Below are 18964 nucleotides of genomic sequence, written 5' to 3' on the forward strand. Positions count from 1 at the left end.
ACTTTACCTCAAAGCGGCTGTATACTTTCCTCTCCTTCCGCATGCTCTCGATTCTCTGAAGTAGCTTCTCCCGCTCCTGAGAAGTTCTAGTCGGGCCTCTGCTCTGTCCTTGGGCTGATTCTTCCTCCTTACCACTAACACCCCGGTCAGCCTCATCCTGTTTGGCATCATCAGTGACAGCAGATTCTATAGTGAATTCTGTCCGGCTCTGGCTGTTAGCAGAAATCTGCCCTAAAAGGAGCTTTGTGTCATCTCTTAGGTTGCTGCTTGAGAGTACATTGGCAGTAGATGAATGGTAGTGGGACTGGCTTACTTTAGCTTGCTTCACTGGGGGTGATATGGGATTAGTTTGATCTGTAGGGCTCTCTGGTTTCATAGTGCTATCATTCTCTTTGGTTTCATCAGGACTCTGAGGTCCATGGGAGGCGGATTCTCCAGGAGCAGTTTTGCTCATTATCTCAGCATCACCTTCTTTCTTGTCACCTTTAGCGGCAGGAGAACTTCCAGCTTTTTGCTCCTTGATAAGGTTACTTAGTTTGCCCTTCTTACTGTTATCCACAATGACGGATGGAACTGGGACAGTGTCATGAGAGGCAGTGGAATGAGTTGGGTTTGAGTTACTTGATGGGTTGGATTCTACAAGGACTTGGTTGAATGGTGAGGTAGACTCCGTTGGGGTATGATTAGGAGAGGAACAATATTCTGTTGGGGTGAGGTTTGGAGAAGTGATAGATTTTGTTTGGCCAGACATTGGGAACAAAACTGATCCACCTGACGCAGACATAGGGGAGGAATGTGATTTTGTTTGGGTAGGGTTAGAAGATGCACTTGAATCTGTTGGGGTGTGGTCAGGAGATGCACCTGGTTCTGTTGGGGTGTTGTTAGGAAGAGGGTTGGGTTCTCTTGTTGTTGGATTGGAAGAAGAACTAGATTGTGTTGGTGTTAGGATGGGAGATTTGTTGGCTTGTTCCGTGAAATGCTTTGGCGATGGAAGTGAGGAGTTGGGAAAGTCATTCAACTCTGCTGTGGTGGGCTTTGGATCAGAGTTGGATGCTGTTTTGGAGGGTTTGGGGGATAAAACAAACTCATCTTGGCCAGGACTAGGAGAGGAGTAGGATTTTATTGGGTTGGTCTTTGGAGAGGGTGACTTCAACTCAGTTGTGGCAATTGTAAACAATGAATCCTTTGTGGAGGGATTGGGAGAGATGTTAGAGTCTATTGGTGTTGATGAAGTGGACCCAACTAAGGTGGATGTAGGTAAGGAACTGGATTTTGTTTGGGTAGAGCTTAGCCGAAGGCTAAGTTTTGTTGCAGGGGCAGGGATTGAGGACGAGCAAGATTGCATTGGGGTAGGGCTAAGAGATTCCTTGGAATCAGTTTTGTCAGGCTTGGGAGACACAACTGGCTCAACTGGACCAGGAATAATGGGGGGACTTGATTGCAATGGGATGGTATGAGCAGAGGTGCTGGATTTTGATGGAATGGGATGAGAAGAGACACTTGATTCGGATTGGGTGAGGCTCAGAGGTTTGTTGGACTCTACTGTGACTGGTTTAGAGGATAGTAATTTCTGCTTTGATGAACTGGACTCATTAAGGGTGGGGGTAAGGGCTGAGCTCAAATATTTTGTGGCATGTTTAAACGAAGTGAGATTAGCTAAACTGAAACTCGTTGATGTTGGAGATAACAACGAGCTAACTTCTGTTAGGGTGAGTGGAAGAGATGGGCTCAGCTCCTTTGAAGCAGGATTTGAAGAATTTGGTTCCTTTGGTGATAGTTTATATGAACTAAACTCCTTTGGGGTGATGTTAAAGATACGCTCTTTTGAGGTGCGCTCAAGAAATGCACTTTTATCTCTTGTGTTAACTTCAGACACACTTTGGTTCTGACTGTTCTTCAGCTCAATCTTCTCAGCATCCATAGAGACTCTAAGTAGCCCATCGTCACAAGATAATCTACGAATGAGGAATGTTTTGGAGTCACTTTTGGGAAGATTAAGTTCTTCCGGTTCTTTATTTTTAGAAGCCTTGTCTTTGACATCAAGATGTAATGAGCTATTTGTTGCCATGGATGCTTTATTCCCCTGTGAGACAGGTGAGGTCTCCAGTGTTTCTGAAGAGGTCTGTGTTGATGTAGCTGGCTTTTTGTTGGAAGTATCTGCTGGATTAGGTGGGGTCTCTGTTGATGTTGCTGTCTTGTTTGTTGAAGTATCTGCTGGATTAGGTGGGGTCTCTGTTGATGTTGCTGTCTTGTTTGTTGAAGTATCTGCTGGAATAGGTGGGGTCTCTGTTGATGTTGATGTCTTGTTTGTTGAAGTATCTGCTGGATTACCTAGGGCCTCTGTTGATGTTGCTATCTTTTTGTTTGATGTATCTTCTGGGTTAAGAGGTCCCTCTGTTGATGTAGATGGCTTTTTGGTGGAAGTATCTGCTGGATTTAGTGGAGCCACTGGAAGAGTAGGTTGTACACTTGTGACTTCGTCCTTTGTTTTCAAGTCAAATGGAGTCACTGGATTTAGAGGAGCTTTTTCAGCGCTGCTCTCAGACTCTGAAGCTTTTGCAGCTTTTCGTTTGGCAGCCAACTCTTTAAAAAACTTGAACCTACTGTCTGGATCATTCATATCTATATATAATGTATTGCTCAATGAAGATGGCAGGTGTTCTGTTTGTATGGTTTTGGGTTGCTCAATTTGAGCAGATTTGGATGGATGTGCACATTGTACCATTTTGCTTTCTCCTTCATGGTCAGGTTTAGGTTGTTCCTTTGAAGAAGCCATGTTGGTGCCCAAAGGAGGATTATTTTGCAATTCCTTATCACCGGCATCTGTAGTGATGTCCTCAAATTTCAAAGACTCTATGGTTGAATTATCAACTGTTGCTGGCTTATTACATCTCCATTGAAAAGGTTCTCTTGTTATGGATCTTCGTTTTCCCAAAATCTGAGCGGTCAAGGAAAATCTAGATTGGTCATCTTCCTCATTGGCAGTTTCCTCACAATGTTGGCCTGAGGTAAGGTTCAGTTCTTGAGAGATATGTTGTTCTAGTTGTGAGCTGAAGATTAGTGAGGATCTTAGCCTTGAGGTCCTTTGGATAGCAGGGTTGAACCTCCTACGGAATGACTCTTCTCTTTTGGGCTCTTTTACATCCATATCCTCTGATTTGTCACCTTCATCTGTTGCCATGCTAACAATAATATCTGGTGTTCTTGAATGTTCTGGGTGTGTGGTCTTTAACCTGAGCCCTGCAATCTTGGGTAACTCTTTGGCATTAAACTTGGAATCTGATAAAAGTGGAGCAAATATTATTCCTTGTGAGGGATTAAGGGGCTCTTCAAAGGGATCATTTCCAAAAGGCTGTGAAATGTCTTCTTCCCCGGCATCATCATATGCACTGAGGTATGAGCTGATCCTCCAATCTCGCATCCCCTGCTTTGCACTGGGATCCTGTGTTTTACGGTCCGAACCAGACCCAACAAAAAACTGCTTCTGTTCAGACAGGTTTTGTTGTGTTGGGGAGGTCTGACAGGCATAAGGATGGCCCACGCTCAGTCTTTTTGCATTTGAATGACAAAAGGGACCCTCTCCTGGATGTGATAATTTGTCTGAGCCATGGCCCATCTCCATAGCAAGTTTCGATGATGATAAATAATTCACTACAGGGTCATAGTTGTCTGGTGGCTCTATCTCTATTCCATGTGGGTACCCAGACTCAGAATACTGATCCATCGGAGGGTACCCTTGGTCCCTGAATTGATCGTAGCTACCATAACCAGGCTCTGGCCCTGTTCTCTGGTAGTGATGCTGTTCCCTATGTATCTTCCTGCTCTGGGTTGCCATACCCTCCTCAAAGTTGTGCATGGCTTGGTGCTGCATGAATTGAGAGGAGGAGTGTCTGGCATAAGTGCCCTCTGCATAACTGTGCCTTTTAGAGCCAGCAAAATCCATTGTGTTCGACTGTATCATAGGGTGACCTTGCTCCATAAAATACTGCTGCTCTATTCTAAATTGCTGTGAGGAGTACTTGTTTCTGTGCATATCTAGTGCACCCTCATCTAGTGATCTGTGGATGTGCTCGTGCCTTCCAGGGGGCATTCTTTTCTGATCATCAAAGGAATGTCTGGCCCATTCTTTAGGACGAGAGCTCTCTATGGGCAGGAACTTTCTGGGATCTCTGAACAATGGTGTCCTATCAGTGCTGTATTGGCTGTCAGATAAATTGCTGTAGTCTGGCACTGGAACAAGGACATTTTCAGGTACCAAAGGTTGGGACTGTGCAAACAGAATTCGGAACTCCTCATCAAAAGTAGTCACAAGCTGTCCAAGAAAGAGGTGAGCCATGCAACGGTGAATCTTCTCAAAAGACCACATGAAGCTGTGGGCAGAGAGATTCATGGAATTTCATTAAACAGCACAATGCAGCAAAATATACATATTACAATGGAATAAGGAACTCTTAACTCCATTACTATGCAAATGCAAAGCAATTTCTAAATTACAATGGAACAATAATGTTATGTATTTGTTACTACACAGGTGTAAGAGAAACTTAATGTACAGTTTCTTAAGTCCACATTACTAATGTCAAGTCTGCTTGAGAAATCATGCAACACTTTGTACCACATTCTTCATTTTGGAACCCTCACCTATAGTTTCCACTCAGGACAGCCCTGCAGTCTGTCAGCAAGAAGCGATCCAGCATTTGACCCTTGAAAGACTTTCCAGAGCGACATCGATAGGTGATGCCTGACACAGTTCTGACACGCATGAACTGCAAGATAAAAACATGGTGTTCTCATTAGATGTTCTCCAAAAAGTACTGAATTAGTTCCATATGAATAATGATTGAAATTGAGTAGTTGTTGTTCATTAAATGGGAACAAATGAGGAAAGAGGCAGTGGGTCTTCATGTTCAAGGTTGAGAGGAAGAGCTATTCATATCCCAAGCCTACAGGTTTCCTTTATTGGTCTTCACGGATCCACAAGTACCCGAATACCGAAGACACAATCTGGGACCCGAGCAGGCCTGGATCCAGAGTTATAAATAATGTCACGGGTCTGTGTCGGATCTGATATGATTGCCACGGGTCTCAGATATGTGCAATTTTAACGGACTTGTCTGGAAGAGCCCGCACAGATCCGAATGTGACAGCTGCAGTCGAGAGAGAGAGATTTTTTTTATCACTCATACTGCTGCTCTTGCTTTTGAAGAGAGTGGAGCGTGACGCATAGCGCTTGTTGTTGGTCAATCATAAGTCATCAAAGCGGCAATATACTACAGTCGTAGAGCCTCCATGTTTCGCAAAAGTTAGGAGATATCTAATCAATGGAAGATGGAATTAAAGTTATTGAATTAAAAGTTAAAGAAGAATAGGCTACAATGACCAAGAGCTAACAGGTAGGCTGCTAATTAATATTCTGAATGGAGTTGTTGTTATTTGTAACTGTAGGATGAGAAAGCACATGCACTGCAGGCTCAATTAGCCTAGCTAGCTAACGTTAGCTAGCGTCTCCCGGTTTGATGCAGTCAAGACAGGTACTACGTAATCATATTTGATGATAAATAACCCAGCTATTGAAGCTATTAATCTACTATAGCACAAGTCGACTTGGTTGTTTGCTGTCTCTTGTCTCTCCCTGCTTCCAGTGTCACTCGCTCACAGTGTGGCCCCTCCCCTGCACCTCTCTCCCTCTTCTCATGCTTTATCAGCTCTGGTTAATAAAGGAGCTTAAAAAACTTCTTAGGGCAAGGGGGCAGTATCCTGAATTTCCACCTGTCTGACGTGTCCAAAGTAAACTGCCTGTTACTCAGGACCAGAAGCTAGGATATGCATATAATTGGTAGAATTGGATAAAAAACACTCCGACGTTTCTAAAGCTGTTTAAATAATGTCTGTGAGTATAACAGAACTGATATGGCAGGCGAAAACCCGAGGAAAATCCATCCGGAATTTTCTTTTCACAGGCCTTTTCAATGGAGGCCTATTAGATATACAAATAAATAGCTCCCAGATTGCAGTACCCATGGCTTCCACTAGATGTCAACAGTCTTTATACAAGGTTTCAGGCTTGTTTCTTGAAAAACGAACAAGTAGTTGTAGTCTATCCAAGGTGACCCTCATTGGGAGTGTAGTCTTGTGGCACTTGTGAATGAGGGCGCGCTCTTCGTTATTTATCTTCCATTTGAACATACTAATCTCCATATCAAAGATTAGCGTTTATTTAGATATTACCTGAGGATGAATTAGAAACATCTTTTGACTTGTTTGGACGAACTTTACCAGTAACTTTTTGGATTCCTTTGTCTGCATGTTGAACGATGGATTACTGAAATCAATGGTGTCAACTAAACAGACTTTTTTGGATATAAATAAGGATTTTATCAAACAAAACAACCATTCATTGTGTAGCTGGGACCCTTAGGTTTGCAAACAGAGGAAGATCTTCAAAGGTAAGTAATTTATTTTATCGCTATTTGTGAATTTTGTGACCCCTGTGCTGATTTGAAAAATATGTTGATGTGGGGCGTTGTCCTCAGATAATCAAATGCTATGCTTTCGCTGTAAAGTCTATTGTAAATCGCACTACGCAGTTCGATTACCAAGAATCTAAGCTTTTGAATAATGTAAGACACTTGTATTTCCATGAATGTTTAATATTACATTTTTTTTATTTAAATTTGGCGCTCTGCAATTTCACCGGATGTGGTCGAATTTCATCCTGCTAGCGACATCCGATCCCTAAGACGTTTAAAAAAATGACTTGTCTGCTGCTTTATTGCTGATCGGACCAGGTCTGGATTTGACCAGGTCTATACGGAACGGGTCTTCATTGGGTCATATGATTGAGTGTAGTCTGGCCCAGGAGTGTGAAGGTGAACGGAAAGGCTCTGGAGCAACGAACCGCCCTTGCTGTCTCTGCCTGGCCGGTTCCCCTCTCTCCACCGGGATTCTCTGCCTATAATCCTATTACAGGGGAGTAACTGGCTTGCTGGTGCTCTTCCATGCCTTCCCTGGGAGGGGTGCGCCACTTGAGTGGGTTGAGTCACTGACGTGATCTTCCTGTCTGGTTTGGTGCCCCCCCCTGGGTTGTGCCGTGGCGGAGATCTTTGTGGGCCTTGCCTCAGGATGGTAAGTTGGTGGTTAAAGATATCCCTCTAGTGGTGTGGAGGCTGTGCTTTGGCAAAGTGGGTGGGGTTATATCCTTCCTGTTTTGCCCTGTCCGGGGGTATCATCGGATGGGGCCACAGTGTCTCCTGATCCCTCCCTGTCACAGCCTCCAGTATTTATGCTGCAGTAGTTTTTGTGTTGGGGGGCTAGGGTCAGTTTGTTATATCTGGAGTACTTCTGTCTTATCCGGTTCCTGTGTGAATTTAAGTATGCTCTCTCTAATTCTCTCTTTCTCTCTCTCTCTCAGAGGACCTGAACCCTAGGACCATGCCTCAAGGACTACCTGGCATATGATGACTCCTTACAGTCCCCAGTCCACCTGGCCGTGCTGCTGCTCCAGTTTCAACTGTTCTGCCTGCGGCTATGGAACCCTGACCTGTTCACCAGACGTGCTACCTGTCCCAGACCTGCTGTTTTCAACTCTCTAGAGACAGCAGGAGCGGTAGAGATACTCTTAATGATTGGCTATGAAAAGCCAACTGACATTTACTTCTGAGGTGCTGACTTGCTGCACCCTCGACAACTACTGTGATTATTGTTATTTGACCATGCTGGTCATTTATGAACATTTGAACATCTTGACCATGTTCTGTTATAATCTCCACCCAGCACAGCCAGAAGAGGACTGGCCACCCCTCATAGCCTGGTTCCTCTAGGTTTCTTCCTAGGTTTTGGCCTTTCTAGGGAGTTTTTCCTAGCCACGTTGCTTCTACACCTGCATTGCTTGCTGTTTGGGGTTTTAGGCTGGGTTTCTGTACAGCACTTTGAGATATCAGCTGATGTAAGTAGGGCTATATAAATACATTTGATTTGATTTGGTCTAGCTGTCCTCGGTCCGTTCAGAATGTGTATCTATATTTAAAAAATGTATTTATGCATATCGGGTCTGGGTGGGACAGCCCCAGGTCCATTTCGGTACGAGTCCAGTTTCCTTTCCATTTAAGTTCCTTACTGAATATGAACTTCCAGGGGAAAGCCTTTTTAAGGAAAAAGCCCAAAAATCCATCAAATATAGAAGACAAAATTATAAACATGTCTTAATTGAAAAACTCCAGCACATATATTCAAGATATTGCACCACTTCATAGACTCACTTGAATGCTCTCTAGATTGACCCGGCAGTTGGAAGCCATGGTAGTAAAGTGGTGTGCATTCTGTTCATCCAGAATGATATACACGGCAACACTTCGCATGGCAGCATCCAGAATATCAGCAAAGATGTCCACATCTGTGAAGGTGTCCATTACCACAGCAATCACCTGGAGTGGACAACAGAGCACACTATGATTAACATTCGTTTCAAATGTTAAAGCATGCAATAGTGAGGCATTATACACACATAACATGCTGTGCAATTATTCTACACATAGACGTAGTCGGCATATACACCACTACCCCTTTCTGATTTTCTCTCTATTTTTGCATAGTTTATTATACTGAATGTTATCAGATCTTCAACCAAAACCTAATATTAGATAAAGGGAACCTGAGTTTACAAATAACCAAAAAAAAGATTTATTATCAAATAAATATTTATTTAATTAACAAAGTTATGCAACACCCAATTCCACTGGGTGAAAAAGTAATTGCTCTCTTACACACAATAACTGGCTGTGCCACCTTTTGCGACAATGACTATAACCATATGCTTCCTGTAGTTGTTGATCAGTCTCTCACATTGCTGTTTGGTTTCCGCCAGACATAATGGGACCTATCTTGTCCAAAACGTTGACTCAAGTTTGCTAAACAAATCACCTGGGAGCACCTGGATGATCATTAAGACTCTTGGAAGAATGTTCTACGGACAGATGAGTCAAAAGTATAACTTTTTGGATGACATGGGTCCCATTATGCCTGGTGAAAACCAAACACTGCATCCACAGGAAGAACCTTATACCAGGCCTCCGAGTGGCGCAGCGATCTAAGGCACTGCGTGGCAGTGCTAGAGGCGTTGCTACAGATCCGGGTTCGATCCCGGGCTGTGTCGCAGCCGGCCGCAACTGGGAGACTCATGAGGTGACGCACAATTGACCCAGTGTCGTCCGGGATAGGGGAGGGTTCAGCCGGCTAGGATGTTCCATCTCGCTCTAGCGACTCCTGTAGAGGGCTGGGCGCATGCACGCTGACACGATCGCCAGTTGGACTCTGACACATTGGTGTGACAGGCTTCTGGGTTAACTGAGCAATGTGTCAATAAACAGCGCGGCTTAGCATGATGGGACAAGACTGTAACAACCAATTGGGGAGAAAAAGGGGTAAAGAGTGCTTAAAAATAAATAAATAAATAGAATATAAAATAACCTTCTACCAACGGTCAAGCTTGGGGATGCTTTGCTGCCTCAGGACCTGGACCTGGATGACCAGGCCATCCATCTGTGAGCTGCAGCTGAGTCATGCAGCAAGATGATAATTAAAAACACACAATCAAGTCAACATGAAATTGGCTAAAAAGCAACACATTTGACGTTTTGGAATGGCCTAGTCCAGGTATTCCCAAACTGGGGTACGTGCAATGCCGTCAGGGGTACACCAAGTAAAAACTTAAAAACGTGATTCCATTTTTTATTTTTTACATTTAAAAAGAAACCACATTTGTTAAAAAATGACTAAAAAAATTATTCACATTTTCAAACAGTCCATTTAGTAAGAACTGCGTCCATAGAGACACATACCAGCTCTACTGGTAGTACTGCTACTACCAGCAGTACTACACCTGCACCTGTCGACAACACAAGTTGTTCTGCTTCCACGAGCACATCCAATGCTAGCATCAGTAATTCTGCATTTGTTGTTATCCCAGCTAGCATGTACACTGACAGTTGTGAATCTGATGCAGTGGAAGAGCTGCGGCCCCCTTACCCGTGAAAGCACCAAACAGCAGACAGGGACATTGGACCATCGAAGAGGCACAAATATGATGAGAACTACATTGATTTGGGGTTCACTTGCACTACCGTTCAAAAGATTAGGGTCACTTAGAAATGTCTTTGTTTTTGAAAGAAAAACACATTTTTTTTCTCCATTAAAATAACATAAAATTGTTCTAAAAATACAGTGTAAGACATTATTAATGTTGTAAATGACTATTGTAGCTGGAAATGGCAGATTTTTTAAATGGAATATCTACATACTGTAGGCGTACAGAGGCCCATTATCAGCAACCATCACTTATTTGTTCCAATGGCACGTTGTGTTAGCGAATCCAAATGTTTCATTTTAAAAGGCTAATTGATTGTCACGCCCTGACCTTCGAGATCCTTTTATGTCTCAGGGTGTGAGTTGGGGTGGGCATTCTATGTTTTCTATTTCTGTGTGTTTGGCCGGGTGTGGTTCTCAATCAGAGGCAGCTGTCTATCATTGTCTCTGATTGAGAACCATACTTAGGTAGCCTTTTCCCACCTGTGTCTTGTGGGTAGTTGTTTTCTGTTTGTGTCTTTCTGCACCTGACAGGACTGTTTTGGTTTTCGTTCATTCGCTTTGTTATTTTTATTTCAGTGTTCTGTTCAAATAAAGTATGAACACATACTATGCTGCGCTTTGGTCCTCTCCTTCCAACAGCTGTTACATTGATACTTAGAAACCCCTTTTGCAATTATGTTAGCACAGCTGAAAACTTGTCCTGATTAAAGAAGCAATAAAACGGGCCTTCTTTAGACTAGTTGAGTATCTGGAGCATCAGCATTTGTGGGTTTGATTACAGGCTCAAAATGGCCAGAAACAAATCACTTTCTTCTGAAACTCATTAGTCTATTCTCATTTCCAGCTACAATAGTAATTTACAAGATTAACAATGTCTACATTGTATTTCTGTTCAATTTTATGTTATTTTAATGGACAAAAAGGAGCTTTTTTTCTAAAACAAGGACATTTGTAAGTGACACCGAACTTTTGAATGGTAGTCTATATGCAAAAGTACTCTCACAACTCGATGAAACCTTCACGTTTGCGCAGACATAAAATAAACAGTAAGCCACAGGAGTTTTTGGAGCGATAATTAAGACTACTTTTGAGTAGTAAGACTTATGTAAAAGCAACAGATACCATTAATTAGAAGGAGCTAGAAGTGTCTTATATGGTGAGCTACTGAGTGGCTAGGACAGGCAAGCCCCATACTATTGTGGAGGACTTAATTCTTTCTGCTCTCACGGATATGGCTGGGACAATGCTGGGGGAAAAGGCCCAAAAAACTATACAGACAATGCCTTCATCAAACAACACTGTTTCACAAAGCATCAGTGACATGGCAGGAGATGTTTAGAAACAATTACTTCTTTGCATACTGTCACGCCTTGGTCTTTGTATCTTGTGTTTTTGTTATATGTTTGGGTAGGCCAGGGTGTGACATGGGTTTATATGTGGTATTTCGTATTGGGGTTTGTATTAATTGGGAGTGTGTATTATTAGGGGTGTGTCTAGTTAGGCTTGGCTGCCTGAGGCGATTCCTAATTGGAGTCAGCTGATTCTCGTTGTCTCGGATTGGGAACCGTATTTAGGCAGCCTGAGTGCGTGTTGTATTTCGTGGGTGATTGTACCTGTCTTAGTCACCAGATAGGCTGTATTAGTTTCACTCGTTTGTTGTTTTTGTATTTTCAGTTATTTCATGTACCGCATTATTCTTCATTAAAAGTCATGAGTAACCTACACGCTGCATTTCGGTCTGACTCTCTAGAAACAACAGACGAAGTTCATTACAGAATCACCCACCACCATTCACAGACCGAGCAGCGTGTGAACTGGCAGGATCTAAAGGAGGACGCTATGGACGGCAGAAGCAGGGATTATACGACGTGGGAAGAAATCGACAGGTGGGCGGCCGACCCAGAGCGAGTGCAGGAGCCCGCCTGGGATTCCCTACAGCAATGCGAAGAGGGCTATACACGTATGGAATCGAAAAGGAAAGCACAGCTTTACAGAGCGAGAACCGAAGGTAACAGGGGAAAGCGCAGAGAGAGAGTGGCAGAGTCAGGAGTCAGACCTGAGCCTACTCTCCCTGTTAATTGTGAGGAGCAGCAATATGAGGACTTCTGGTCTTGGGAGATGATATTAGATGGTAAAGGACCCTGGGCGCAGCCGGGAGAATATCGCCTTCCCAAGGAGGAAATAGAAGCAGCTAAAGCGGAGAGGCACATGTATGAGGAGGCAGCACGGCGACGCGGTTGGAAACCAGAAAGTCACCCCCAAAAATGTATTGGGGGGGGGCTTAGGGAGAGTATGGCTGAGTCAGGAGATAAACCTGAGCCAACTCTCCTTGTTCATCGTGAGGAGCCAAGGAGGAGACCTGAACCAGAGCCAGTGTTAGAGGTGAGCGAAGCAGAGACTGTGAAGGAGTTAATGGGGAAAGTGGAGTGGAGAGTAATGAGGGAGTTGCTAGCTTGGTGCTATAGATATAATATTCGTCCGACGGATCGTGTCGGGGATTTAATAGCACCTGAGTTAGCGCTCTATACTCAACCTGAGGTGCGTGTTAGTCAGCTGGTGAAGTTGGTGCCAGCCTCACGCACCAGGCCTCCTGTGCACATCCCTAGCCTTGCACGTCCTGTGCCTACACTGCTCTCAAGATCTCCAGTACGTCTTCATGGTCTAGCCCATCCTGTGCCACCTCCACACACCAGTCCTCCGGTAGCAGCTCCCCGCACCAGGCTTCCTGTGCGTGTCCTCGCGCCAGTACCACCAGTTCCAGCACCACGCACCAGGCCTCCAGTGCGCCTCGCCTGTTCAGCGCAGCCAGAGCCTTTCTCCTCTCCTGCGCTGCCGGAGTCTCCTGTCTGTCCAGCGCCACCAGTGCTCCCAGTCGGCCCAGTGCGTCCAGTGCGCCTCGCCTGTTTAGCGCAGCCAGAGCTTTTCTCCTCTCCTGCGCTGCCGGAGTCTCCTGTCTGCCCAGCGCCGCCAGTCTGCCCAGCGTCGCCAGTCTGCCCAGCACCGCCAGAGCTCCCAGTCTGCCCAGCGCCGCCAGTGCCGCCAGTCTGCCCAGCGCCGCCAGTGCTCCCAGTCTGCCCAGCGTCGCCAGTGCTCCCAGTCTGCCCAGCGCCGCCAGTGCTCCCAGTCTGCCCAGCGCCGCCAGTGCTCCCAGTCTGCCCAGCGCCGCCAGTGCTCCCAGTCTGCCCAGCGCCGCCAGTGCTCCCAGTCTGCCCAGCGCCGCCAGTATCGCCAGTCTGCCCAGCGCCGCCAGTGCCGCCAGTCCTCCCAGCGCCGCCAGACAACCAGTCTCTTCCAGATCTGCCAGACAACCAGTCTCTTCCAGATCTGCCAGACAACCAGTCTCTTCCAGATCTGCCAGACAACCAGACTCTTCCAGATCTGCCCGACAACCAGTCTCTTCCAGATCTGCCCGACAACCAGTCTCTTCCAGATCTGCCCGACAACCAGTCTCTTCCAGATCTGCCCGACAACCAGTCTCTTCCAGATCTGCCCGACAACCAGTCTCTTCCAGATCTGCCCGACAACCAGTCTCTTCCAGATCTGCCCGACAACCAGTCTCTTCCAGATCTGCCCGTTAACCTAGATCTTCTAGATCAGCCAGACAACCTGAATCATCCAGGTCCACCAGCCAGCCAGGATTTACCGGAGCCTACTACCTGCCTGAGCTTCCTCTCAGTACTGAGCTTCCTTTCAGTACTAGGCTTCCTCTCTGTACTGGGCTCCCTCTCAGTACCGGGCTTCCCCTCAGTACTGGGCTGCTTCGGTCCCGGGCTGCCCCTCTATCCTGAGTTGCCCCTCTGTCCCGAGCTGCCCCTCTGTCCCGAGCTGCCCCTCTGTCCCGAGCTGCCCCTCTGTCCCGAGCTGCCCCTCTGTCCCGAGCTGCCCCTCGGTCCCGAGCTGCCCCTCGGTCCCGAGCTGCCCCTCGGTCCCGAGCTGCCCCTCAGTTATGTGGGGATCAGGGTGAGGACTATTAGGCCATGGTCGGCGGAGAAGGTGGATTATCCTAGGACGCGAAGGGGAGGAACTAGGACATTTATGGAGTGGGGTCCACGTCCCGAGCCAGAACCGTCACCATGGACAGACGCCCACCCGGACCCTCCCTATGCTCTTGAGGTGCGTCCCGGAGTCCGCACCTTAGGGGGGGGGGGGTTCTGTCACGCCTTGGTCTTTGTATCTTGTGTTTTTGTTATATGTTTGAGTAGGCCAGGGTGTGACATGGGTTTATATGTGGTATTTCGTATTGGGGTTTGTATTAATTGGGAGTGTGTATTATTAGGGGTGTGTCTAGTTAGGCCTGGCTGCCTGAGGCGATTCCTAATTGGAGTCAGCTGATTCTCGTTGTCTCGGATTGGGAACCGTATTTAGGCAGCCTGAGTGCGCGTTGTATTTCGTGGGTGATTGTACCTGTCTTAGTGTTAGTCACCAGATAGGCTGTATTAGTTTCACTCGTTTGTTGTTTTTGTATTTTCAGTTATTTCATGTACCGCATTATTCTTCATTAAAAGTCATGAGTAACCTACACGCTGCATTTCGGTCTGACTCTCTAGAAACAACAGACAAAGTTCATTACACATACAAGCCAGTGAATTCTATGTTTTACAGCTATATGAGTCAAAAGACGTGCCTGGCACAGCTCCTGGTATATGTCCGTTACATTTATTCGGGGTCAATTAAGGAAGACATCCTCTTCTGCAAATCACTGGAAACCAGGACAACAGGAGACAATATTTTTTAAGTACTGGACAGCTTTGTGACATCAAATGGACTTTGGTGGTCAAGATGTGTTGATATCTGTACTGATGGCGCAAAGCCATGACAGGGAGACATAGTGGAGTGGTAACGCGACTGCAAGCAGTTGCTCCCGACGCCACTTGGGCACACTGCAACATACACATGAGGCTCTTGCTGCCAAGGGAAAGCTTGACAGCTTGAAATACGTTTTGGACATTACAGTGAAAATTGTTAACTTTGTTAAAGCAAGGCCCCTGAACTCTCGTGTATTTTCTGCACTATGCAATGATATGGGCAGCGACCATGTAACGCTTTCACAACATACAGAAGTGCGCTGGTTAGCAAAGTATTGACACATATGTTTTTATTGAGAGACAAGCTTAAAACCTGTTGGGGCAAGGAGTTCCCCTCAGGGAACTCCACCCCCCCCCCCTGTTCAGCTGAAAAGGTGGCGCAGGGAATTAAAAAATATTCACACATATTTAACACATTAAGGCTGAGACTCTCTCCAACCCAACATTGTAGAGTTATGTGCATCCTTTCAAGCACACCCTTCTCATTAACCTGTGGTTAGATTCACTCAGACGTTTATAAAACACTCAGACGTTTATAAAACTGGTTAAATCACGGCTGTGGCTTTAACAGAACGTGAGTTTCATTGAAAAGTGCAGGAAAATCTGATCACTGAAAGTGGAAAAATATATCCATCCGCCGCTTCAACCCATTGTTATGGGCGAAAGACATTTAATATGGCTGAGGTTGCAGTACCTACAGCTTCCACACGATGTCAACAGTCTTGTCATTTGCCTAGGATTTGTTTCTTGGTCAAACGAACAAGAGACAGCCCATTTCTTCCGGTCTCCGACCGGATATTTTGGTTGAGAAATACTGTAATGGCATTCAATAGAAAACTACAAACATAAAAGAAATCCCACTTCATGGATGGATTTTTCTCAGGTTTACGCCTGCCAAATCAGTTCTGTTATACTCACAGACATTATTTTAACAGTTTCGAAAACTTTAGAGTGTTTTCTATTCAAATCTACCAATTATATGCATATCCTAGCCTCTTGGCCTGAGTAGCAGGCAGTTTACTTTGGGCACACTTTTCATCCGGAGGTGAAAATACCGCCCCCTACCCTAGTGAAGTTAAAGCAGTTCTGCATGCTAGAGTGGACCAAAATTTCTCCACAGTGATGTGAGAGAGTTCTTAGGAAACTTCGCAGTATTTTGTTTTGTATGTATTATTTCTTACATTGTTAGCCCAGAAAATGTTATGTGTTTTTACATACAACCGGGAAGAACGATTGGATATCAGAGCGGTGGTAACTCACCAGCACTACCAGCATTACAACCAGGAATACGACTTTCCAGAAGCGGATCCTTTGTTTGCACCACCCAGGGCAAATTAACTGATTCCAAAGGCTGACCCAAAACAACGCCGGCGGAGAAGAAGAATTCGGAGCGGTCTTCTAGTCAGACTTAGGAGGCGCGCACACCACACACCGCTAAAGTTCAATCCCTGGATAACAAAGTTGACAAAATCAGGGCAAGGGTTTCTTTCCAGAGAGACATCAGGGATTGTAACACTCTGTTTCATGGAAACATGGCTCTCTCGGGATATACTGTCGGGGTCGGGCCAGCCATCAGCGCTGAAAGGAATGAACATCTCTCTGGGAAGAAGAAGGGCGGGGGTGTATGTTTCATGATTAATGACTCATGGTGTAATTGTAATAATATGCAGGAACTCAAGTCCTTTTGTTCACCCGGCCTAGAATACCTTGTAATCAAATGCCGACCCTGTTATCTCCCATGAGAATTCTCTTCAGTTATTGTCACAGCCATGCATATCCCCCCTCAAGCCGATGCCACGACAGCCCTCAAGAACTTCACTGGACTTTATGCAAACTGGAAATCTTTTGACAATGGCGCGGAAGGAGATGGCTGCCGTTTTACGATCCCCTAACCAATTTTTCTATTGTGTATGTTTTTTTTCGCATTATTTGTAAGTTATTTTGTACATAATGTACTGTTTCTTAGGAGCAAAAAAAGCTTATTGATATCAGGACAGAAATTATTCACCCCATACTGGAGGAATACCTTTTCTTCAATGAGTCGGACAGGAAGAATTTACTTCAGACGCCTGACAAGGCCCTCTTCCCCGTCATTCACAGGAGAAAGAGACAGGGGTATCGTGGACCAAGATCTGGGTGCCTTGTTAGGATCGGTCGCCGAGAGGGTAATATACCTTTACCATCGGTCCTATTAGCCAACGTACATTCAATCAATAATGAAATAGACAAACTACGATCACATATATCCTACCAACGAGATATTAACCTCTTAAGTCAACCCTCTACTTTTTCGAACATTCTGTTAAAAATCGCGCAACATTTCAGCGCCCTGCTACTCATGCCAGGAATATAGTATATGCATATGATTAGTATGTGTGGATAGAAAACACTCAGACGTTTATAAAACTGGTTAAATCACGGCTGTGACTATAACAGAACGTGCGTTTTATCGAAAAGTGCAGGAAAATCTGATCACTGAAAATTGGAAAATATATCAATGCGCCACTTGCATGTATTGTCTATGGGAAAGCAAATTACCTGGAGCCGAGATTGCAATTCCTACAGCTTCCACACGATGTCAACAGTCTTGTCATTTGCCTAGGCTTTGTTTCTTGGTCAAACGAAGAAGAGACAGCGCATTTCTTCAGGTCTCGGACCGGATATTTTGGTTGAGATTTACCCGGACATTATTTCCAGACGTACCCCTATAGAATATACATCGCCTCGTGATCAATTTGATTGCTTATTAACATTTACTAATACCTAAAGTTGCATTACAAAAGTATTTCGAAGTGTTTTGTGAAAGTTTATCGTCGACTTTTTTAATTAAAAAAAATGACGTTACGTTATAAGACGCTATTTTTTTCCGTTTATCACACAGTCTTCATAGATCGATATCTAGGCTATATATGGACCGATTTAATCGAAAAAAAGACCCAATAGTGATTATGGGACATCTAGGAGTGCCAACAAAGAAGATGGTCAAAGGTAATGAATGTTTTATATTTTATTTGTGCGGTTTGTGTAGCGCCGGCTATGCTAATTATTTTGTTTACGTCCCCTGCGGGTCTTTTGTGGTGTTACATGCTATCAGATAATAGCCTCTCATGCTTTCGCCGAAAAGCATTTTAAAAATCTGACTTGTTGCCTGGATTCACAACGAGTGTAGCTTTAATTCAATACCCTGCATGTGTATTTTAATGAACGTTTGAGTTTTAACTAGTACTATTAGCATTTAGCGTAGCGCATTTGCATTTCCAGATGTCTAGATGGGACGCCTGCGTGTCAGGTAGGAGCAAGAGGTTAACTGATTTCTGCTCTCGTGTAAAGCCTGGGTTTTCTGCATGTTAACACCAGAAGCTTATTACCTAAAAATAAAAAATTGAAAGTGTGGGATCACAGCTCCAATCCAGATGTGTTGGTCATTACTGAGACATGGTTAACTTCTCTGGGACCGTTCGAGACGTGAGCTTCCCACCTCTCAACAGCCAGTGAAACTGCAGGGTGCCAAATTTAAAACAACAGAAATCCCATATTTATTTTCTTCTCAAACATAGAAGTATTTTACATCATTTTATAGATAAAATTCTCGTTAATCCATACACAGTTTCCGATTTCAAAAACGCTTTTCGGTGAAAGCACAACATATCATTATGTTAGGTCAGCAACTTGTCGCAGAAAGCATTCCGCCATTTTCCAACCAAAGAGAGGAGTCACAAAAAGCAGAAATATAGATAAAATTAATCACTAACCTTTGATGATCTTCATCAGATGACACTCATAGGACTTCATGTTACACAATACATGTATGTTTTCTTCGGTAAAGTTCATATTTAGGTCCAAAAATCTGAGTTTACATTGGCGCATTACGTTCAGTAGTTCCAAAAACATCCGGTGACTTTGCAGAGAGCCACATCAATTTTACAGAAATACCCATAATAAACATTGATAAAAGATACAAGTGTTATTCGTGGAATTTTAGATCCACTTCTCCTTAATGCAACCGCTGTGTCAGATTTTTTAAAAACTTTACCGAAAAAGCACACCATGCTATAATCTGAGTAGAGCTCTCAGAG

General features: G+C 44.6%; 1 protein-coding gene across 2 annotated transcripts in view; it reads right to left on the reverse strand.

Moving 5' to 3' along the window:
- Positions 1-18964, reverse strand: part of LOC118402199 (protein FAM83H-like) — a 37533-nt gene that overhangs the window by 3373 nt on the left and 15196 nt on the right. For both annotated transcript variants that reach the window (XM_035800224.2, XM_035800217.2), the window contains 3 exons: positions 8259-8423; positions 4642-4766; positions 8-4370 (listed from right to left, as the gene is read on the reverse strand). In XM_035800224.2, coding sequence (XP_035656117.1) covers positions 8-4370; positions 4642-4766; positions 8259-8423 — 4653 coding nt within the window. The remainder of the gene's footprint in view (positions 1-7; positions 4371-4641; positions 4767-8258; positions 8424-18964) is intronic.

The sequence above is a fragment of the Oncorhynchus keta genome, chromosome 2 (assembly GCF_023373465.1).
Source record: "Oncorhynchus keta strain PuntledgeMale-10-30-2019 chromosome 2, Oket_V2, whole genome shotgun sequence".
In the NCBI taxonomy this organism is placed as follows: Eukaryota; Metazoa; Chordata; class Actinopteri; order Salmoniformes; family Salmonidae; genus Oncorhynchus; species Oncorhynchus keta.